At 43.1% G+C, this 23,928-nt stretch overlaps 1 protein-coding gene across 1 annotated transcript; it reads left to right on the top strand.

The window, feature by feature from the left end:
- Positions 1–102: 102 nt before the first annotated feature.
- Positions 103–22,772, top strand: LOC104401283 (unconventional myosin-X-like; the record flags this gene model as incomplete). Its single annotated transcript, XM_010023497.1, has 12 exons — positions 103–209; positions 4,456–4,761; positions 8,776–8,815; positions 10,312–11,103; positions 13,020–13,143; positions 13,656–13,899; positions 14,751–14,846; positions 16,494–16,587; positions 17,224–17,279; positions 18,712–18,854; positions 19,855–20,049; positions 22,615–22,772. Coding segments are annotated over 12 exons (2,355 nt in total), but the record flags the coding sequence as incomplete, so codon positions are not given.
- Positions 22,773–23,928: the final 1,156 nt, after the last annotated feature.

The raw sequence follows: 23,928 nt of genomic DNA, 5'->3' as shown, positions 1-23,928 counted from the left end.
GCTCTAAGCGCTGGCCACCCGGGGATGAAATCTCCCGGCTCTCCCGGGGACTGACTTCTTTCCTCTCTTTGTGTTTACTGAAACTCCTCCCCGTGGCGTCAGGTTTTCCTGAAGGAAGCTCTTGAGCAGAAGCTGGAGAAGCATCGGGAAGAGGAGTTGAGGAAAGCAGCTATAGTCATCCGGGCCCACGTCTTGGGCTACATGGCAAGGTCAGTGCTGGGGGCTGCCCCACCATCCCTGTGCTTGCGTGCCTGGGTTGCCCCGACCTCCTGCTTTGCTCTGTAGTCCCTTCGCATCCTTCCCTTCTCCCCCTCCAGTATTCCAAAGGAGAGTTGCAGTATCTGCCCTCCCTGCCGGCATCAGTTCTGCTGAAACATTTCTGCGCCTTTGACACCTCCTCTTCAATTCTGTGTATGCTTACACCCTCCCTCAGTGCTGCTAAGCAGGCTTCTGCAGGGACCGCTGTACCCATTGCTAGCCTCCGATGACACCTTTTTCTTGCCTTCAGGACTCTCCTGGCTGAGCCCCACCTACACTTTGGGTCCCCTCCTTTTCGTTATGCCTGTCAACTCTTGGTTTCTGCTCCCCTTCAAATCACTTCTTCCTCAACTTGCAGCTCTGCCTTTGCTCACCCTCTTCCCTCACCCTGCCTGTTTGCCTCGTGATCTCCCTCTCCTTTTAATTAACTCTTCAGAATTGTTTTTTGGCCAGCTTTGCACCAGTAATCTCTTCTTGCCGCTCCCTTTTGCACCTGACTGGAGAAAGGTTGGGAGAACCAACTGCAGACAAACCGCCCCTCCTCTGCTCCTCGCAGTCAGTGAAACAGCTGACTTCTTAATGGCTGTGGCATGCACACTTAATCCAGTAAGATGCTCTTTCCCGGCTGGTCTCTGCTCCCGACACCTGTCAGTCAGGGGTGTGAGGAGGTGAAAGCCTTGGCCACCAGAGCTCTTCCAGCAGGCACTCTTCTTACAGTTCCAGTTACATCAGGTAGCTCATTTTGCGTTGGGAAATGTGTGCAAGGTTGTACCCTGCCTTGCCAATGTGGAATATCAGCAAAATACACATTCGGTCTCAGGGGCTTTTATTCATTGGTTTATTTCCCTCTAGGAAGACAAATGAGCTAGCTCTATTTGTACATGAGCTTGCAAGTTCTTTGTGTCAGGGCCTCTGCTCTGTTTTACTTTGTGTCTAGCATTTGGAGAGAGGGGTAGGGATTAGCACAGGAAAATTGATTTTTCTGGGAAACACCACTTCAGGCAAACTGAATTACTGCTTTTCTGAGTTCCTGGGAAGGTAGCTGCTGCCTTGCAGGGCTGTGATGGAGACAGTGTTGCAGCAGTGTTCCTTTTGGCTAGAAATCTTGTGGTCCTCCAGTCTGCACAGGTCTGTACTCCTCATCCCACATGTTGCTCTTCTGAGTGTCATCTTCAAGAGCAAGTTGTACTTGTGCAGCCACAGTGGGAATCCTTACAAGCAGCTGGAGGTAACTGGACTTTGCAGGGGAGGAGAGCAGGGAGTGAGGAAAGAGCTAGGGATGGACACTGGAAAACTTTTCTGTGAAGAGTTTCCAGTTGCACTGCACCTGTATTGGAGAAAGTCTAGCAAGAGGGAGTTCATCTGGGTGAGTGCTGAATGGTCTGTGCAGAGTTGGGCGGAGGTCAGGAGTACCACGATGTGCTACCTTGGTCTTGATACCATTTCTGTTAGTTTTGAAAGGATAAGTGTATTTAAATTCATTCAGTCTCATGCAAAGTAGGTTGGTGAAGAAGGGTACATATGCTACAGGAAAAATTATACTGTTTTTTTCCCCTCTGTGAACTTGTTCTGTGAGCCTGGAAAAACAGTCCTAAGGATGAGAACGTTTCTTTGTCTGATTCCCTACAGCCTAGTATCTCTGACTAATCACTAAAATGTGAGACAACAAAATGAAGCCCATTCAAGTGATCCCACTTTTTACAGCTAATCTGTGGAACTCTTAAACTGCAGGATCCATGTACAAATTTGGCTGTGTCCCTGGATTCTGCAGGACCTTATTGCTCAGGGGAAGAAGACAGTAAGAAATTACTCCATAGCCCTGTGTTCTCTAGTCCTTGGAGGCATAACTGCTAAGTACAGCTCATCAGCAGAGTAATTAACTAAATTCCAAATATGGCATAGGAGCCTTGCAGCCATCCTGCTTTCTCTTGTGATACATGGTCAAGATGTCTCCCAACTCCTAGGCATAGGCTGCAGGTTTTATTTCCTAGGCCAGTGCAAGAGGGTGAGTGGAAAGCTCCACAAGGGGAATGAAATTCACATCCCGTGTGCAGCAATTCCAGCCGAAGGGCACCCGCAAGCTTGACTGCAGTAATGAGGAATGAGGGAGCACTTCAGCCTGGCAGATTAGCAGGCAGAGCTGGCCCGTAGCTGGGCAGGGCTTGGCACATGTTGCACTTGAGAGAGTTCCTGGCAGATGCATTTTGTAAAAGTCAGAGTACGCTTTTTGATGCACTTATATCTGCCTTGGCAGAGGGTGCATCTGCAGCTGTTCACACCCCATGTGCAGGGCACAGGGAGAACAGAGGCAGCAGCAGTGAGGGGGCTGCACCCCAGAGCAATTAATCTAAAACCTCCCACTTACCACCTCTTCCTTTTCCTGTTTTCTCTGCGTTTCCTCCCTTTGACTTAATACTTATGGAAAAGAGTGTGACCTCTGCACACTACTGCTACTAGCATCCCTCTCCTGATTTTCTTGACTAGGCTGACGTATCTGATGTGCAGGGAGGTGGCAAACTGTCAGCATGGGTCCCTGTTGCCATTTGAAAGGGTCTTGATTGCCAGGAAAGGGATTTTGAGGTGTGTTTTTTCCTCAGGGGGTTGCAGAAGGTCTGTGGGAAGGATATGTGAGAGCAGTGTGCTTTCTAGGACTGCAAGACCTCAGAGGATTACTGTAGCCTGCTGGCCTAAGATCCTGCATAACAGCCCCATAGCATTTCCCTCTGCACATTCTGGTTTGGACTAAAGAAGGTTTTGATTTGAATAGTATCAATGATCATTCTCCTACAGCAAGATGTTAAGGTGTCTGAGATATATTCAATTACTTCTAAAAAATATCCACTTATTTCCAGGCTGAACAGACTTCAGCTTCAGGTCAATTAAATCTTATGTCCCCTTTTGGATAAACGGAACTGGCACACAAAAATGTGGGTACTTTGACAGGGATCAAGCATTTCCATAGCCTTCTCTTTCTTAAGGTCATGGAGCAAGTGCTCTCTTTCTATAAGCCAGAATTTCTGTTTCCAATCCTGCTTCCTCAGAAATCACCTGAGGGTCTAACATTGTTCTTGAAATGGAAGTGCTAACACTGAACACAGGATAAAAGTGGCAGTGCAGTCCCCTTCTACACAGTATTTCTGCTTGCACGTGCAAGAATCCCAGTAATATTTTTTTTCTGTAGCATTGTGGTGGAATCTGATGATCTGTGGCCCCAAAATCTTTTTTTGACTTGCTGCTTTCTAACAGTTCCACGTCACATGTGTTTGGCCTTTGATTCTCCAATACAAGATCTTATGTTTGGCTCTTTTGGATTGTTTAATGTTTTCTTGAATCTAGCTTACAAATTTATCCAGCTTACTGTGTAATAGTAACTTTTGAGATTTGCCTAGTTTGTGTATTATGTACAAACTTCTACCAGTGACTTTTTTTCAGGTCCTTGGTAAAAATAGTCTGTAATGCAGAGGCAAGAACTGACTTTTCTAGAACTTCACTAGACTATAGAAATACTGAATTGTGATTATTTTTTTCTTAAGGCCCTACTGTGTTTTTTGGTTTTAAAGTGCTGCAGAGTTGATTATAGTATCATTATTGTTTAAGCACAATATTGTGCAATATAAGTATATGTTTATGGGAGCCTGTTACAATGTTACATTCAGCAATCAATGTTGTAGTATCACTGTGTTTTCCCCCAAACAATATAAGATTAATGTGACTAGGTCTATTTTTGCCCCATTTTTGCTCTTCCTAGAGTAATTCACTTTTAGCCACTGAAAAGATAGCTCAGTTTGGGACTAGGTTCTCATATAGTAAGGCCATTTAGATGCTTTTATTACAGTAAATTCACACTGAGTGATTATGCTGATTGCACAGTGAATGTGTGTATGTGCAATGCAAGGAGACTTTGGACCAGTGAACCTCCTCTTTCCATGTGCTAAATACCTGTCCCTCATCCTCTGAGTGTATTCACAAAATTAGGTACCCATGGAAACAAACCAGTCGTAGATACAGGAGTGAGAACAGTGAGGAGGATATGATTTGAGGGTAATGGCAGTAGAGGAACAGAAATTGTGTCATTTCTGAGGACTGTTTTTCGAAATTATTTTTTCTGTGGACATGATAAGATTGATCGATATACCAGGGCATGAGAAATGCAAAGCATGTATTACTTCATGGTGCACTGTCTGGTTCTGTTTTTAGGAAGAAGTATCAGAAGGTGCTAGCCAGTGTTGTTATAATCCAAAAGAACTACCGAGCATACTTCTGGAAGAAGAGCCTGCTGCGACTGAAGGCCTCTGCAGTCACCCTGCAGAAGCACTGGCGTGGCCGCCTGGCTCGCAGCCTCTACCAGCACCCGCTGCCGCAGGAATTCAGGCGGAAGCAGGAAGTAGAGGAGAGAAGGAGGCAAGAAGAGGAAGAACAGATCAGAAGAAAGGAAGAGGAAAGACAATGGCAAGAAGAGGCGGAGCGTAGGAGGAAACAGGAAGAGGAAGAGGTGAAGGAAAGGTACAAGATGGTATCTTGCACTTACAATTCTCTAGCACTAAGGGAGGTGTACAAAGCAGGTCTGGTGACACTGGAACAGCAATTGCATGAGACAGTGGCCCAATGCCAGGGGGCAGAGTTGGGGTGGGCTTGTGGGCAGCTTAGAATAGAAAAGCAGCATAGAAAAGGAGTGTCCTGCTTCCTTTAGGAAATCAAATTGCAGTGCATTTTTCCCTTTGGAATCTACATAGTTTTCTGCTTTGGAAAGTACATGAAAGTTTCACGGATTGGGCAGAGATGCATAATTTTCTCACTGTTTTTGTAGTGGTAAAGGAAGATTTATGCAGTCTTCCAAAATCTGGAAGGATTAGCAGTATGAGAAGATACCAGTATCGTGGGTCTTGGTGTGTCCAGTAAGATGGGTCACAGACCAAGATGGGCAGTGTACGTCTGCTGCTACTGCTGTTCTTACACTCATGAGAATACACATGCTTTTCCTGTTCTGCTGTGTATGTCTCATCAGGGATATGGATGTGTCAAGAGATCAGGACAAGAAAGGAAAAGCTAATGTGACAAAAAAGAGACAATCTGTGAGCAGTGACAGTACACCTATTGAGAATCCTGCAGCTCATGTATCATTTACTGTTCACTCTATGGTTACCTACATCCTAGACAAACTGGGTGTCTCTTTTGATGTTCTTTTGTTTTAAGAAGCATAAAACTTCAACTGCGAGATTATTACATAAGTTTGAACAAATAATCCTGTGACATTTTAAGTTTTTCATAGATAGTTGGTTATGGTTTTTATAGGCTTTTGTAACATACTTGTCCTGATGTTGGATCTTGGCAGACTTAAGATGTGTGACAAGCATCAGAAAATTCTACGGTTAAAATCATATCACAAGAAAAAGAGATTGCTTACAGTTTCGCTGAAGATAGTAGGGTGGTATATCTGCTGTGACAAGATATGGAGTCAGTGACACCAGTCAAGGAATTTGTTGAACAACACCGAAGGCTTCATTTTATCAATATGTCAATTTTCAACAATGCTGTGCAAGTTCAGAATATCATAACTAGTTTGCAAATATCAAATACTACAGATGCTCTCTTGGGTCTAAAGTCTTCATTGTACTATGTAGACCTTGTCCGTACCTAGATTAAAGGACCTATTTAGCTTATTCAGTCTAGTGTGTTTCTGTCCCTGCCCTTTGGTTCCCAGACCATGAAAGCTGTGATGAACTCAGCATCATTGTAAAGAAGTGTCAGTGTTTGTAGGAATTGGGTGAACTGCTCATTTTGATTTCATTTTCTACTTGGAAATCAAATGGCTTCATTCAGAGTGAGTAGCCAAAAAGGTATTAGCAGACCAACTTGGCTAAATCCTGAACTTCCATGGGACCTCAAAAATGAAGTTGAAGCCCACAGAAATTGCAAATTGGCTAATCTACTGAGAAAAAGCAGAAAACCCCAACACACACGCAGAGAAAAAGTTGGAAGGCCCAAGATGCAGCATGAATTGTAACAAACTAAAAGTTGGCATGCAGTTATTGTGCGTACACTTAGGGAGATATGGAGCAATTTGGTCTACTGTTCAACAGGAAGAAAAAATTAGAATGTTGAGAAAGCTGAGGTACTTTATACTATTTTTATTTATCTTCCCCAGAAGGCTTAACTGTTGGACACAATACAGTTAGCACAGATGTGAATTGAGAACCTAGTAGGAAAATAAACGGTTAGAGAATGCTCGGATAAATCAGATTACAAAGAATTCATCCAGACTTAGTGAAATCAGTGTTTGGAAACCAGCTGAAGCAGTTCTGTTTTATTCTCTTTTTTCTCCTTTGTCGTTATCAGTGGAATTTCCATAAAATGGGAAAATTCCAAACCCCCATTTAAAATGGGAAAAGGAAGAATGAGGGAATTTTGGACCAGTCAGCCTAACCTCAGTTTCAGGAAGATACTGAAACAAATAAACAGTGGTAAATGCTTGATAAAGGAATTAAGAGCTAACGTGGATTTCTGAAGAACAAACAGTATTAAGTTACCTGTTTCCTTCTGTGGTAGCTTATGACATGCCCTCTAGATAGGGAAAAGCCATACAGGGTGGGTAACTTGATTTTGAGAGCATAGGGGCTTTGACATGTTACGACAATGCTCTAAGACACTATAACAAATGTGGTTTGGGGAAAAAAAATACATGAAGCAAGACTAGGATTTGTGGTTTTACTGCATTGTATTCATAGAATCATAGAATGGTTAGGGTTGGAAAGGCCCTTAAGATCATCCAGTTCCAACCAATTGCATTTTAATTAGTAAACAATAGTAGGCTTTTGTTAAATAGGAGAGAACTCCTGAGTGGGATTCTTTCATGGTTTGAGCTGGGTATGGTACTAGTGCAATGTTTTCATAATAAGTTGGATGAGGAAATATGAATACCCTTATTAAATCTGCAGATAAAACCATCTGTTGGGGGGCTGTAAGTATAGAACTAGACAGGATTATAATTTGAATAATTCTGGCAAATTGAAGAAAAGGTCTGGAAAACATAGGGTAACTTCCAGTACAGACATATGCCGATTTACAGTTAGGAATAATTAAATGCACAGAGAGAGAAAAAGGAATGCCTACTTCAACTACAGAAGAAGATCTGGAGGCTAAGTTGAGTATGTTTCCAGTGTCATGCTGTGTGAGAGGAGAAAGCAAGTGGTGTCTATAAACAGGATAATTTCTGTAAGATGTGGGGGTGATTCTTCTGTTCCACTTGGCACTTGTAAAGGCTTCAGTTGGAGTACTGTCCTTGGTTTTGGGTATCACATTTCAGGAAGAGTTGGAGATGGAGGGAAAGCAGCAAGAAATATCAGAAGTCTGAAAAATGTGAGGAACAGTTGCAGGAATTAGTGTGTAGATTGTAAGTGGTATTCTTGATTTCTTTTAAAACGGCTCTACTTCTCTGCCTTGTCATTTGAGGCAATTGTTTAACCCATGACTACTTTTAGAGATCTTTCAGTAGAGTTGGAACCATCTGGATCTCACTTATGTCAGCTTTCATTTATAAACATTTCCTGGAATTTTTTAATTTTTTTTTTTGAGAGGGAGAGTGCAAGAGTGAGAGCTTTAAGGACTTTGTGACTTGCAGCTGCAATTTGGAGTTTGGCTGGGAAAGCTGGAGGCGCTGGGAAATAAGTATCGTTGCCCTCCTGTTCTGCTTGGGGTTGGATTCTAGATGTGAAAGTTCTCAGTGCCAGTCTGAATTCAGCTGCAGAGTGGTTACTACAGCAGACTCTTCCATCCAGCCACATGCTGTCCCTGCTCCCTGTGCATGACCCTGGCATTTTCTGCTGGTTCAGTTGTTTGTAGCATGCTCGCTATGGAGAAACTGGCCATAATAGCGGCAGCTTTCTCTTGAAGTACAACCTTTTTGATCTGGGTGATGCAGCACTGTGGGATAGTTTTTTCCTCTAGTCATATTTACTAACAAACTGACTCTTACAGCCCTTACTAGTAAACTAGTTTTTGCATGCCTCTGAGAAGTGACACAAGCTGGAGAACCCAGGTCGTCAGAATAGAAGTAAAAGCCAAACAAAACACAAATTCCTTTTTGGTATTACAATAATTCTGTTTTTAAAAAAAACAAATGCACACAGTTTCCTGGTATCTGTCAGTCATGCAGGTACAGTCTCATTTAATATCCATGGATGTATAGTATTTCAGAAGATTCTGTTTACGTTTATCATGAATCTAACTGATCTGTCTTTCTGTCTGTTTCCAATGTCCTTCCTAGTGTGTTCCAACTAATCCAGTTTCCTGATTGGTCTGAAAGTTAAGTGTGTGTGGGAAATCTGTTGTATCAACAAAGGTCATGCCAACCACAGAGAATTGGATTTTTACTAAATTACAAAAGCTTTTAAGTCAGTCTTACCACAGGTACCTTACTTTAACCTTAACCGTGGAGGGATGGTGTGTCCATGTAATTCTGAAAGCCTCATATGGGAGGATTGGGTCTATCTCTTGACTATTGTGTCTTGTTCTTAATAGAGAAAAGGAGCAACTGAATCTGCTACTCCAGGTGGCTCAGGTAAGCTTAAGAGTTACTCTTTTTGTATGTTTCCTGTTGAGTATCTGTGAATGGTCCCTCACTGATTACACTTTGACTGGATCTAATATTTTTATTGTGGCAACACTATTTAAGAAATTGGCTTTGTTCATTCAAAACCTGCAGATGTTTGGCTTTGGCAGAGTAGCATAGACTTAACAAGGTAGTGTTTTTTTCAAGGCTCATGTACCAGCCTGCATAGTTCCTATTTGAAAATTTCTGCATTGAACACACAGCATCCTTTTTTCTCTCTACTGCTTGAGCTTATTACATGACCTTGTGATGTGCTAAACTGTGACACAGTCTGTTTTGCTGGACTGTTGCCTGTAACAGCCCAAATAAGAGTGCAGCCGGCTGCTGCCATGGCTAAAATAAACTGCTTGTAACTGATCTAATTGTTGGTACTTGATATATCAAAGAGCACACCACCTACCCTGAGGTGTGTGAAAACAGCTGTGTATCTTCTTACTTCTTGTCCCAAACCACTTGTTACCCAGTTTTAGGCCAGCTCTGTTCTGGAGAGACGACAGGTTAGAGTGTAGAAATGCATTTGTTCACAAGTAAGAGACAAGTAGAGAGCAAGCAACAGGGTAACTAAAGAAAGCAAGGATTGTAGCTTAAATGGGCCAGTTCATTGGCTGCATTGTCATACTCCAGTCAGGAAGTTCATTAAATCCTTTTGGAATTTATTTTTGCTTTTTCTTGTGTGTGTACGTTTTCAACATCCTCCATGGAGGGGAGGGTTGCTTTATCTTACAGCTAAACGTCCGTGAAAGTTACCAATATCTTCCATCTTTTAATTACTGTGTACTTGCTAGAAATCTCCTGTTACTTCAGTTATGGAGAACAGAGGAAGACTGAGCCTTCAGCAGCCAGTCATCATCCATCCAGTGGTGCTAAAGAAAACCAAGAAGTGCTGGGTGGAGTTTTGGTGGGGTGGGATTGGAATGGATGTAGTCCTGCTTCATTGCAGATATCCCTTCCAGACCTAGATTCTGATGGTCAGACCCCCAACTCAGGAAGCAATGAAATTCCCAAATCTTCCAATGAATTTCCAGGAAATCTTCAGCTGTTAAGCAGGCTGTGCGTATATATGTGATCATATTACTCCTTTGTGTGTGTGAGAGAGTTCAAAAGAGATGATGGACTTTCAGAATGCTTTTACGTAAATTGTAGTGTACAGAGGGCTGTAATATGAGCAGCAGACAGAGGGGCTCTTCTAAAAATTCACTGATCCCAGTGAGCTTATTTGTATGATTCAGAAAGGAGGAGGCTGCTGAAAAAAAAGGAGGTACCCGAAAATCCATTAGTTCTACTTTTAGCTTTTATACCATGGATGATTGCAGGATGCTTAGAGTCATCTTTTTGCAGATGGGAAGTACAAGGCAAGCAAGGAGATATGAGGAATGAAAGGACCAGGCAAGGAACACATATAAGTTGAAGAAACTGCTTTAACACTGTTATATAAATTCTTTAAGGTGGAATCAGTAAAGACTGAGGAGGTAGATATTCCCCTGCAAGAAGAGGAGAGACGTCAGATGGAGGAGATCTTAAGACTGGAAAAGGAGATTGAGAAGTTGCAGCAACAGAAAGAGGATCACATGTCTATCATCTGTGAAAACACCAGGAATGAAATCAATCGGCAGCGAGAAGAAGAGATCCAGAGGCTGGAAAAGGAGGCATCTAGGGTTGCTCAGGAGTTCTTGGAGCTGCTGGATTTTGGCAATCTGGATGAAAGTGTGCAGAACTTAGAGCGCTCACTTTCTAGTGAGGGGACACTAAACATTGACTGCAGCCTGGTGGCACCACTGGCTGAAGAAGAAGTGGATGAGGGTTTTCATGCTGATGACGAAGGACAGCCAACTTCCAGTTTGGTGGTCTTGAATCAGCATGTCACGAGAAACAGCAATAACTACTTGGAGGAAGTCGCAGACACAAGGCTTTCACTTCTCCATAGGGAAGCTGGAGAGGTAGTTCCTGCTCCAGAGCAACCTGTGGAAAGAACCACTAGCCCCAAGGAGCAGAGTGCTCTATTTGACCCAGCAGAAAGCATTTACAGCTCTGTCTCAGACACACAGAGGAGTAACAGTAGAGAGGTGGGAGAGCCGATTTACACTTCCCCCCCAGATGTGGAGTCTGACTATGACCATGAGGAATTTGATGGCTGTGGAGATGCAGGTAGCACCTCAGCTGAGCCTCTGAATGGTGAGGAAGGTCTGAGACACTCCCATGGTACCAGCCTGGACTCCAACCGGGGCAGCTTGGACTCGGTAGGATGCTCTCCTTTCACTTTTCCAGACATTAGTGTAACTTTGTTGGTATTTTTAACATCCTTGTCCTCTTACTCTATGTGTGCTTGCTCTGGGTATTGTTACTAACATATAACTCTCTCTTACATCAATAATCAGCTTGAAAAAAAGGGGAGAGTCATAGGTAGGCTGAAGGCCAGAGGGCTTATGATTGTCCCGTGTCTACTGGTAGAGAAGCTAGCACGTATGTCCCTAGACTACTTTAGATTGTTTCCATCACCTTATATTAACTTAACACCCTTTAGGAAGACTGAAAGCAGGCAACTAGTATCTTGTAGGTATGTGTTCTGCCTTAGAGAGATTTCACAGAAGTAGCCTGAGCTTTCAGTGGACAGTCACAAGAGAAAATGGGAAGGGCTGGGGTTTGATTTGTTTCCATCACTATAGCTTCTCTTTTTCTAGTCCTGTTACTGTTCAGAGTCAAGGGTTTATTTTCAGCTACTGTGTACTAGATAAGCTATTCTAAGGCTACAAGAAATTGCTGTGCTGATCCAGGCTAGGTCCCAGTGCACATAACAGAGACTGAACCTTTTCATTCCTACCACAGGGACATGGTAGTAAAGATGGGCTTATTAGCCTTATGCTTGTTGCATCTCAGTTTAGATCCCATACTAGGCTCTGGACTTCCTGAGTGCCCTGAGGCTAGTTGCTTAATAATGCAGTGATAAGTCTCCTTACAGAACCAGATGTCAGATAAGCCCACATAAGATTGTGAGGAGTTCAGGTGTGAAGCCAAAGACAGCCATAAAAATACTTCAGATAAATTATGTCTCTGAGAACAGAGGTTTGAGCTACAAAGTATCTTTAGAAAAGGATTGATTAATTGATTGACTGATATTTAAGGAATTCAGTTTACTTCCTTTGCTATTCTTTTCCAATGGCAGATTGTGACCTTTCTTAAAAAGTTGCCTGATTTTTCCTGTTTGCATTTCTCTAATGCCAGCTGCTAGCCATCAGAATATTTTATGATGTGATCTGCTTGAGTAAAGGTACCTTCTCTGTGGGCAGCTACTTACAGATCACTGTCAGGTAATCTTCAGGTCATGAATCATTCTGTCACAGCCTAGACCAGTTTCCACCATTCTTCATAAAACGTACATAAGAAGTGGAGGGTTTTATTGGGCTCCACAGTGAGTAAGGCCCATGAAAAATCTAGCTGATACTATGTCATGGCATGAGCCATAGGAGAGATAACTGCAGCTGGGTCAAGATCCCATCAGTCCAAGAGTACTTGCTTTTTGAAACTTAGTGGCAAGAGAGGGAGAATGAATGAGTGGAACAGGAATGAGATAAAAGAGTAGCACTGCAGGGTCACAGAGAGAGAACAGAAGGGAAACATGAGAAGAAGCAATATGCATTTGAGGAAGGAAAAGGTCTGTCTAAGGAGCTACGTTTATTAGTATTAAATTAATAAAGCCAGTCAAATGAAGTTGTATTTAAGATAAAGGAAATGATAGGGTAATTTGGGGTTTTGTGTGTAAAGTACTTTCTTACGGTTGAGGGCCATTTTCTAGTTGGAGAACAGGGATGAGTAAATACTGTGATATTATTTCAGTAATTTAGATCTTTGGACTGTGGGCTTTGCCTTGAAACAGGAAAGTTTGTTACTGCAGGTAACTGGAGTTTTCTAGCCATGTCCACTGCCGAATGTCACTTTCTTTTCTGGTATGGAAATTCCATGCTCTGGAGACTCTTGTTGTAGACATTAATGGGTAAGCTGTCAAGCCTCTAGTTTTACTGTATTGCTTTTTTTGTAAAGGGAGTATGTGTAATTTTGCACCTTCTGATCATGTGACTTCTCCAACCTTGTTAATTTGCACCAGTCCTTCTGCAATCAGGAGAACCCAAGTAGCCTGTATTTCTTATTTTCTTTTTAGTTTCTGGAGAGTGAAGAAGAAGTGGATATTTACATTGATACAGATGAAGAATTTTGTAATGGACGAGTCACTCTCTTCAATGGCACAGGACCACCTTATTTTCACAGCTATCTCTATATGAAAGGTAAGTGCTTTAGCCAAAACTGTGGACAAATGGAATCCAGAAAGACCACTTGCCTCTTCTGTTTCTCCAGAACCATCATCGTCATCTGCTCTTAGTTCTCTGTTTAATCCCTTCTTTCCCCCTTCTTTTATTTAATGCAAAGCAAATCAAACAACTGGGAGGTGGATGTCAGGGAATTAGACTGGTTTTCTTTGCCACTGGGACCTAATTGTGCCCACTTGGTATGGGCGCTTGATATGACTTATTCTGAGCTACAAACCTGAAGACAGTATAAAAATATTTGAGTAGTGCATATATTTCTATATTTTGTGTTTGTTTTCTATACTTTGTGTTTGTTTCAGTTTGTTCTGGTTTTTCTCTATCCAAACTTAAGCATAACCTTATTTCCCTCCTTCAGCTCCTTTGTTTCATGTAGGAACTGAAGTTCCTACTAAGTGCCAAAGAAGCATGGTCAGAATGGAAATGTAGCCCTCATTGCATGTCTGATGAAATCTTGCTTCCTTGCTTTTCAGGAGGTCTCATGAACCCATGGAGGCGGCGCTGGTGTGTTCTGAAGAACGAGGCCTTCATGTGGTTCCGCACCAAGCAAGAGGCACTGAAGTCAGGCTGGCTCTATAAAAAAGGTGGAGGAATGTCAACACTTTCACGCCGCAACTGGAAACGTCGTTGGTTTGTGCTTCGGGAATCCAAGCTGATGTACTTTGAGAATGATAGCGAAGAAAAGCTGAAGGGGACAATTGATATCAGAAGGGCAAAGTGAGTGAAGAAATAAAGCCTGTGATCCCCAGTATTCACTCTCTAAATTAATAATGAAGTGTTCAGTGCTGCCAGTTCATCAGCCTATGTATTTCCCATAGGGCTAGGAGAATCAGAAACATAAGGGAAGAAAAAGAGAATTAGAATTGTAGTTTTATTCTAGAGGGAGTCTGGAGTTACTTGATGGTTCTTTTTCCAGTCTTGCGTTTCATAATTCGGCAGAAGCTCTTTCCAAGCCATGGATGGAGCCAGAACAGAAGGGGCTAATTAGGTACATACAGACCCCATGCATTCTCTCCTACCCTGACTCCATCTGTTTCCGGACTTACCCAGGCATTCACAGAGGTGGTATGAAGCTCACAGCGGGATCTGAATTTGGCAGCATGTACTATGCTTTTTCCTGAGTCCTGGATGCTCTTTTTGCTGCCTTAGCCAATTCCTCGGCTTCTGCTGTAGGAGAAGAGAGACTAGTCATCTGTTAGCATTGTGTGGACCTGTAAAGTGCCAAAGAGTGGCACACCCCACTTTGTAAACAGCATCTGTATCAACCTTCCTGTTATCTCTTCTTCCATGTAATCATGTAGTCTGCTAGTGTCTTGAAGAAAATCCATTTAACACCCTAAGTTTTGCTTTTGTAGTAGATTAACAGCAGAAATCTTTACAAGGAGAACCTAAAAGCCTTAATGTGCATTGGAAGAATGTTGTATTTCTGTCAGAGTTATAAGCCATCTGAACCAGAGCTTTCCCTTCTCTGTGTTGAATGGTATGATATGGAAACAAAAGTTGGCCAGATGGAATTCATGCCCGTGAAAGGTTTTCAGTTTTGGCTCTTGCGATTTGCTGTATTCCAGGGAGATTGTGGATATTCATGAAAAGGAGAATGCCTTGGACATTGTGACAGAAGACAGAGTTTATCACATTGTTGCAGAGTCACCAGAAGATGCCAGGTACAAGAGGGAGTTCTGTTAGGTTTGTTCATTCAGTGCAAGTCTGACCCAGCTACTCATGGGACAGCCTGGGAAATACAATCACTTCCCTTTTGCTGGGGAAAAGAGGGGATTCATTCATGAGTGTCATTTTATGCTTACTGGGAGGTAAGACACCTATTCTGGGGACTCCCTGTTGCAGCTTCTGAGAAGGTGGTTCAGCCTATCAGTCAGTTAGAGGACTGCCACCTTCTTATGCAGTTGTGAGCATGCTGAATTCAAGGGTTACTTCAGGAGACACACAAAACCTTAATATAAACTGGAACATCTAATGGCTGATTTATTTATTAAATGGAATCTTGAATCAAACAAAAAGTCTATTCAAGTTGTCTGTAAATGATTGCGAGAGCAGCTGGGTTCTATCCAGGAGACAGAGAAAAGACTGCAGCTTATCAGAGTCTATAGTGTCATCTGATAAAATCTTCCCAGTGCAAAGCAAACAAGTGACTCATGTCCTTCCTTCTTGGCATCCTGGCCAGACAGTGGGGATCAGTCATTTAAGGGCAGGTTGGACCACCTATTCTGCCTATGCAAAGCCAAGTTAAGAGGTTACTGTCCATAGCTGCTCATGTCTTCCCTCTTTTCCCACTTCTACCAAGGCTTCTGCTGTCTCAGCCCAGCCACTGTAACTGCTTCTCTGATGTACTTCAATCTGATTCTGTGAAGTTATTTAGGGTCTGTTATTATTTCATTTGGATGTAGGAAGAGTATGGGGGAAGGCGTTTAACAGAAATAGACTAAAGAACAGCTACATGAACGAGAAACAGGCAAATTCAAAGGGCAGTAGCTGAAGTAACTTCTGAACCCAGAACTTCCACAACTGGAAGGAAAAGGAATGGGCATGCCCTAAGATAACATTGCAGAATTGCTAGGAGTTTAAAATGAATGTGGTCTCTGTCAATGCCATATCAGTCATATATGGGGACATATCAGGGACAAGAAAGCACCAACACTTGCACTAGCAAGATTAGCAGATCTGATAGAGTATCCAATTTGAGAATCCTCTATGGAGTCTAGATGTTTGCCGATATCATTGGAAGCTGCAGATAAGAATCTGCTTGTTCTGTAACAGAGATTAGACTCAAGATATGTCTGTAATGAGAAGCCCTTTCACAGCCAAATAATTTAACTCCAGATTAATTTATAAATCCCCCATGATTGACAGCCAAATGACTTTTGAGTTTATGAGCAGATCAGAGAGAAACTAGTTAGAAAGGCTCCCAGCCATCTCTAGGTCTCTAGTCCAGGAAGATTCCCACTGACCTTGACTGCTTTACAACTGCTGTATGCTCTTCTCAGGATGCCAACATGTGCTCATGTAAAGCCATTGTCTGCTTACAGTTCCTTGAATAGCAAGTAGAAAACTGGATTTTGTGGGAGCAGCTGTCAGTGGGTTGGAGAATGTGCACAGAATTTTCATGGATAAATAGGGAGGAAGGAAGACATTAGAATCTGGTATGATCAACTCAAGAGCTATTCTGTAGCATAGTCCTCAGGAAGTAGTGAATGAAGCAGTTTCCCCACTGGCAGCTCTCCAGGTTTGTTGGTCATATGCTAGAGCCAGTTTCACTAATCAAATCTTAACTTTGAGTCTGTTTCAATTGCCAGTGGTTGGTTTAACGTCCTGAGCCGAGTACACAGCGCTACAGCGCAGCAGCTGAGGGAAATGCAAGATGAACAGGCCAATCCAAAAAATGCTGTGGTGAGTTACTGTGCAACCAGTCTGCAGGCATGCTTAGAGCCCTCTGTGTTTAACTATTTTGTGCATGTTTTTCCAGCACATGCAGTGCTGTAGTTTAAGAAAGTTGAACAATTTTTATAAAGAAACAACAAAGATGATAGAACAAAGGTTAAGCAGTGGGGAACATGGTGGTTGTGGAGGGTGACTCAGCTTGATCACTGATGGCTGTCTTTGGTTTGAGGGAAAGATTGGGGCTGCCTCATGCAGATAAAATGCCTTTTGATGGGATTGTGGGACTAGTCTGGGACTTCTGTCTGGGTCACAGTTACTCCAGACAGAAGATACAGAGTTGGGAAGAACAATGTATTTCTGTGTTTTGCCAGTACTGAGATACCAGCGAAGGTTATTTCAGACCTTCATAATGCTTTTTGGAAATTTGTAGCTCTTTTTCCTCCAGTCCAGTGGAGCCCTTGCACGTCTTCTCATGCTGTTCAGGGAGCAAAGATGACTTGCTCGTGCCTTTCTCACATGTTCATTTCTACTCAAGCTACTGGAATTCAGAAGAGTATTTTCGGTTCCAATTTCATTCATAAGGGAGAATGTCTGTAATTTAAGATGCAAGCAATTCCTGTTCTCTATGTCTTTCTCACTGTACAGGGAACCCTGGATGTTGGGCTCATCGACTCTGTCTGTGCCTCAGACAGTCCTGATAGGTAGGTACAGCAACCTGACCATCTCTTAGATCAGAAACTTTCTAATATATTTTTGTGGGTAGGTCCAGATTTTATTTGGGGTTTGCATTTGTTTAAATCCATGAGAATTTCTCTCCACATAAACATAACTGAAGTCTAGCTTGTTTCAAGCTGTGTCATTTCACAAGCATGAAGTTCACACCACATATATTTTCTTTGAGTGAAAATGATCTCCTTTTCCTCTGAAAAGTGGAAGCAGCATAATCTCAATGTCAAGAAATTATAGTCTTACCTGTTACTAACACTGAACAAAAATGTCCAGCAAAAGCAGCACTTCCAGTTTTTTAACAGAGTAATTTTGTTGTAAATTTTGCGGAAACACCACTGTGGAAAATAATGGATGAACTGAGAAATCTCTACTCTTCTTGAACTCTTTGCAGTGCAACAGACCACAGACCTTTAGTTCACAGATTGGTTAGTTTCAGAGAAGAGACATTTCATATCACTTACATTAACATTTAATTATTTCCCACAGTGTTAACAGGTTCAGCCAGGGCAAAGATTCTTACTACAATACTGAAGTAAAATGTTAGCTATTATTTACCTCTGTGGTCTGTATTTTTTTCTCACACAGGTTGCCAAGACTTTGGGGTTAGTAGTTTAGGAAATGTGTATCTTGTTAGCAAGCTTAAGATTTCATTGATCAAAATGTTTTAGCCAGTTCTCAGCATGGCTTCCTCATAGTTAATCTGTGTACCAGTAAAAAAAACTAGGCACAAATAGTAAGTTGAACAGAAATACGTGTTTGCTTTCAAAGCTTTGAGTCTATCCTCTTGGAACTGGTCATATTTTTATTTTTCCATTTTCCTGTAGAGCGTCAATTCTGTGCAGAATTGTGAATATTCTTTCAGGAGGACACATTTGTCTGTTGCAAGAGAAGGACAAAATCATCTAGGAGCAACATAATTTTTTTCCTCTGTTTTGTCAGGATCAGCTCATATTCTTAAAAACCAATCTCAAACCCATTTTAGCTTAGGACCCTGCTGGGACCTATGTTTGCTACTGCATGTCAGGTTTTAATAACTATGAGGAAGCTCAGTCTAGGGGTACTAACACTAGTTCCGTGCGATTGGAGGATAGGACAAAGTCCTGTGCCTATGAATCCAGGACATTTTACAGCTGGTCATTAACTGATTAATGTTTTCTAGTGTTCAGAAATAGCTTTTGAAAGATGTTTAATTCCATTTATCTGGATTCATATCTCTGAATTCATCAGCTTGTAGACGAGCTGCACAGGAGATGATCTTAAGTTTTTCTACGCTCTTCTGTATTTTCTATTCAGAGACTCTTTCTGCATTGTATATGGGAAGGTAGAGAACATGGCTTTGGGTGTGCTGTGAGTTGAGATACCTGTATGGTTACAACCAATTTCAATGCTTTTATTTTCTGGCAGACCAAATTCTTTTGTGATCATCACAGCAAATCGAGTGATTCACTGCAACAGCGACACCCCTGAGGAGATGCATCACTGGATCTCCCTGCTGCAGAAACCAAAAGGCGAATCTAAGGTTGATGGCCAAGAATTCCTTGTGAGAGGTAAAAGGAAATGCATGTAATTATGACACACGAAACTCGTCTTCCATTTATGATCTGAGGGGAGGTTTGATTGCAGATAATCCCATCTAACTGCTCCCAAAAACCAGTCATTCTCTGCCCCTCCCCACCTTCCTGCCTGCTGCTTGTCATGTCCTCGGTTATGCTGGCACTGACTCCTATATGATTCCCTGTCAGGTGGTTTCAAAAAGCTAAAGCTGGAAAAAAAATAAGTACTTCTTTATATGTTTAGTTTTTGGATGTTAGTTCTGTAGCTTATTTCAACATGTCCAGCAAATGCCGTCAGGGAATAGGAAGGGAGCATGGCTGCTGTTTAGGAGCAGCTGGCTTAGACTGACTATGACATGACACTGCAGCTTTTGTTCTCAGAAAGCTCTGTTCCTTCTGACACCTGTCATGTAGAGAGGGAGGGAGAGAGATCTTCGTGGGACTGCTGCTGTCCTCAGCTAAACAAATTAACCTGATTAGGGTGGACATAGTGAGATGAAAATAATTCTCTGAGGCTGAGCAGAAGATTTAAGTTATGTCTCTAGTTAGAGCTTAGTGGTGATGGAGGAGCTGATGCATGAGTAGTGATTGCACATATTACAAATATTACCCCATTTGTCTCAAATATTTTTTTAAAAAAAGCATTCAGCATCTTTTTGGAGAAATGAATTGTAAAGTATTTATTCACGTTTGTGTCTTGTGAAGGAAGCATTCTCAATAGAGGATGCCCTCATGGTGATGGCAAACTAGCCACAGATCATTAACAAAAAAGTACATAGAGCTGAAGGATGGAACAGCTCATTGGAAAATTCTGGGCTACTTTCTTACAGAGATTGTGGAATACTGTTACAGCTAGTAAAGCACATCTGATAGGTCCCAGCATGAGCCTTTTTCAGAGGGGTGGAATTCTTGTCCCAGAGTTAGAGAGCCACCAGGCAAGAGACAGGATTGCTGTGGTGGTAAAACCATTGACATGTTTGTACTCCTGTGCTAGGCTGGCTTCATAAAGAGGTTCAGAGCAACAACAAGATGTCCTCTCTGAAGATGAAGAAACGCTGGTTTGTTCTGACAAATACTGCTCTTGACTACTACAAGTCTTCTGAGCGCACAGCTGCCAAGCTTGGCACGCTTGTGCTCAATAGCCTGTGCTCCATAGTGCAGCCTGATGAGAGGGTCTTCAAAGACACAGGTAAGAAGATGAAAGCGGTAATGAGCACTTTCTTCAGCTGCCTGAAGAGGGGATAGTGCAGAAATGTAGTTGAGTAGGTGGTCTTGATGTTATCTGAGACTTTGTGTCTGGCTTCAAACATCTTTTTTCACAGAAACTGTAAGAGACTTCCAAATGGCCAAACAGTAGTGTGCAAGTGACAGTAAGTCTCTCATACCTGATGGAGTTACACAGTGCTGATGTTTTTTCACTGAGTAGTGTCACTGTTTGTCTAAGTGTTTCCCATATCAGGAATGGGGCATGAGTTCTTGTAGTCAACACTGTAATTATCAGAACATCTCTATAAATAACTGTCACTTTGTAGCATGACCTACATTTGTCTCTGGGGTCAATGTTACTCTCTTAAATAACAGCAGGGGCATACACTAAGTCTTTTCTGTAGCATCACTTAACTCATGAGAAACAAAAGATTACAAGGGCCTATGTTTTGCTTTCTGTGTTTGCAGTGTGACACAGTTCTGGGAAGGCAGGATCTGGCGTGATCCTCCATGGCTTGCCTTATGAGTTCAGGAGGGAACTCGGGTTATGGAGCAAAGGGTGAATCCCGCTGACAAACATGATGAGCCTTAGAACAAGGCTTGAAATACTGGACATTTGAGTAGTGGAGTTACTTGGGGTATTTTTAAAAAGCGCTGGAAGCTGGAAGCTTTTAGTAAAGTGAGATGAGAGGAAATTTCTTCCGCTTACAACAAATGGTCCATGGTTTTGACCTCAACAAATGTCTAGAGCTGCTTTTAGCAGAGGGAATTGTCATCTCTCAGTTTATGTCAAATACATTATTTTTAAAAGCTATGAGAATTCACTTTGCAATCTGACTGGGTGCTATGTGTAGAGTGGTCATTTTCTGACTGACGAATAGCACAGCATAGCACAAATGCTGTCTGTGAAAGTGAGCTGCCTGGTTGGCAGGGAAGTATTCATGTTACACTGTAAGATACTTGTATCTTGGAAAGCTGTCTTTGTACCGTAATTTGGATTAGGACCTTCCCGCTGATAAGTGTGTTTTGGGAATGGGGACATTAATGTCTATCTAGTCAATTTTAACTAGACACACCGTATGTTGCTATCAAAGCAGCAAGGGTTTTCTCTGACACATGCTACAAACAGGAAGAGAATCATAGAATTATTTAGGTTGGAAAAGACCTTTAAGATCATTGAGTCCAACCATTAACCTAGCACTGCCAAGTCCATCACTAAACCATGTCCCTAAGCACCACATCTACACATCTTTTAAATACTTCCAGGGATGGTGACTCTACCACTTCCCTGGGTAGCCTGTTCCAATGCTTCACAACCCTTTTGGTGAAGAAATTTTTCCCAATATCCAAACTAAACCTTCCTTGGTGCAACTTGAGGCCATTTCCTCAAGTCCTATTGCTTGTTACTTGGGAGAATAAACGGACCCCCACCTCGCTACAAGCTCCTTTTAGAAGGTCTGCCCTGAGCCTCCTTTTCTCTAGGCTAAACATCCCCAATTTCCTCACCCACTCCTCATAAGACCTTTTCTCTTCACCAGCTTCACTGCTGTTCTTTGGATACACTCCAGCACCTCAGTGTCTTTCTTATAGTGAGGGCCCCAAACCTCAATGCAGTATTTTGAGGTGCAGCCTCACCAGTGCCAAGTACAGGGCGACAATCGCTTCCCTAGTCCTACTGGCCACAGTGTTTCTGATACAAGCCAGGATGCTATTTGCCTTCTTGGCCACCTGGGCACACTGCTGGCTCATGTTCAGCTGGCTGTTGAACAACATCCTCAGGTCCTTTTCCACGGGGCAGCTTTCCAGCCATTCTTCCCCAAGCCTGTAGCATTACATGGGATTGTTGTGACCCAAGTGCAGGACCCAGCACTTTGCCTTGTTGAACCTTGTACAGCTGGCCCATTGATCCAGCCTGTCCAGATGCCTCTGTAAAGCCTTCCTACCCTCCAGCAGCTCAACACTCCTGCTGAACTTGATGTTGTCTACAAACTTACTGAGGGTGCACTCAATACCCTTGTCCAGGTCATTGATAAAGATACTAAACAGAACTGGCCCCAGTACTGAGCCCAGGAGAACACCACTTGTAACCAGCCACCATCTGGATTTAACTCCACTCTTTGGGCCCAGCCACCCAGCCAGTCTTTTACCCTGTGAAAAGTACACCCATCCAAGGCATGAACAGTCAATTTCTTGAAGTGAGTGCTGTGGGAAATGATGTCAAAGGCTTTACTAAAGTCTAGATAGACAACATCCACATCCTTTCCCTCATCCTCTAAGTGGATCACCTTGTCATAGAAGGGGATCAGATTAGTCAAGCAGGTCCTGTCTTTCATAAACCCATGCTGATTGAGCCTGATTGCCTGGTTGTCCTGTACATGCCACGTGATAGCACTCAAGATGATCTGCTGCATAACCTTCCCAGCACAAAGGGCAGACTGGCAGGCCTATAGTTCCCCAGATCCTCCTTCTTGTAGATGGGTGTCATGTGCCAACCAACTGCGTAACATGGAAGCAAGTTTTACCTTCCAGCTTCTTTGTTTCTCTCCAGGCTATTGGAACATCATTGTCCATGGGCGAAAGCACTCCTACAGACTGTACACAAAGCTGTTGAATGAAGCTATGCGCTGGGCTTCTGCCATTCAAGGTGTCATTGACAGCAAAGTTCCCATCGAAACACCTACACAGCAACTCATTCGTGACATCAGGGTAGGTGGCATTATGCTAATTCCCAAGTGTGCTGGGAGCAACTAGATCACCACTGGCCTTACCCAGTCATTGCTGAGAATGTGCCGTCGTGCGGGGTATAGGACTCGGCAGCGGGCGCCCTGGGGAGAGGCTGGGCTGGGCATGGTACATCCAGAAATGGGGAACTGAGTCTTGCACTGTGGAGCTTGGGAGCAGCCACCAGGAGCTGTAGCGGGGGCGGAAGCCATGCACGGGGCCAATTTGGGGCCTGAGCTCAAGTTATCATGTGTTGAGTTAGAGGGCTCAAAGAGACCCAGTCCTGCATGTTGGTGCTGGAGAAAAGAGGCCAAGTCCCATGTTTTGGGGGCTCAAAGTGCTGTGTGTTGGGGCTTGGGACCCATGTCATTTGGCCCATTTTAGGTCTTTCAAACTCAGACTGAGAAGTCATGGTTTCTCAGGCTTGGAAATGGAGACCAAGTCCCATGTTTTGGGGTGGGGAGCTGAGAAACAGACCAAGTGCCATGTTTTGGGGCACTGGTATTGGGCTCATTGTCCTGATCTGGGGATGTGGAACAGACCAAGAGCTGTGTCTGGGGCATGTGGAACCGGGCTTACCCAGGTTGTCTCGGGTCTTGACATGACAGACTAAGTGCTATATTATGGGGTCAGAAAGAGCCCAAATCCTGTGTTTGGGCATTTAGGAGCAGAGCCTGAGTCCCACGGGGCTGGGGCTGGCTCCTAAAAAATTATTTTCTGACCTGGACCTCAAGAGAGCAGACTTTGGCCTCTTCAGGAACCTGCTTAGTAAGGTTCCATGGGATATAGTCCTAGAGGGCAGGGGGGGTCAAGACTGCTGGTTGATATTCAAGGATCACCTGCTACAGGCTCAGGAGTGTTGCGTCCCGACTGGATGGAAGTGTGGCAGGAGGGCCAAGAGACCTCCATGGATGGATAAGGAACTGCTGAGGAAACTTAGAGGGGAAAAAAGAAGCTTATAGAAGGTGGAAGCGAGGACAGGCAGCCTGGGAAGATTACAGGAAAGTTGTCCGGGAAGCCAAGGACCAGGTTAGGAAAGCTAAGGCCCAGTTAGAATTAAGTCTGACAAGGGATGTGAAAGATAACAGGAAAGGCTTCTACAGGTATGTAGCAAATAAAAGACAGACTAGGAACAACATGG

The sequence above is a fragment of the Nestor notabilis genome, unplaced genomic scaffold, assembly GCF_000696875.1.
Source record: "Nestor notabilis isolate BGI_N333 unplaced genomic scaffold, ASM69687v1 scaffold5721, whole genome shotgun sequence".
In the NCBI taxonomy this organism is placed as follows: Eukaryota; Metazoa; Chordata; class Aves; order Psittaciformes; family Psittacidae; genus Nestor; species Nestor notabilis.
The sequence above is the reverse complement of the archived record's forward strand: the minus strand, read 5'-3'. Positions and strand labels throughout refer to the sequence as shown.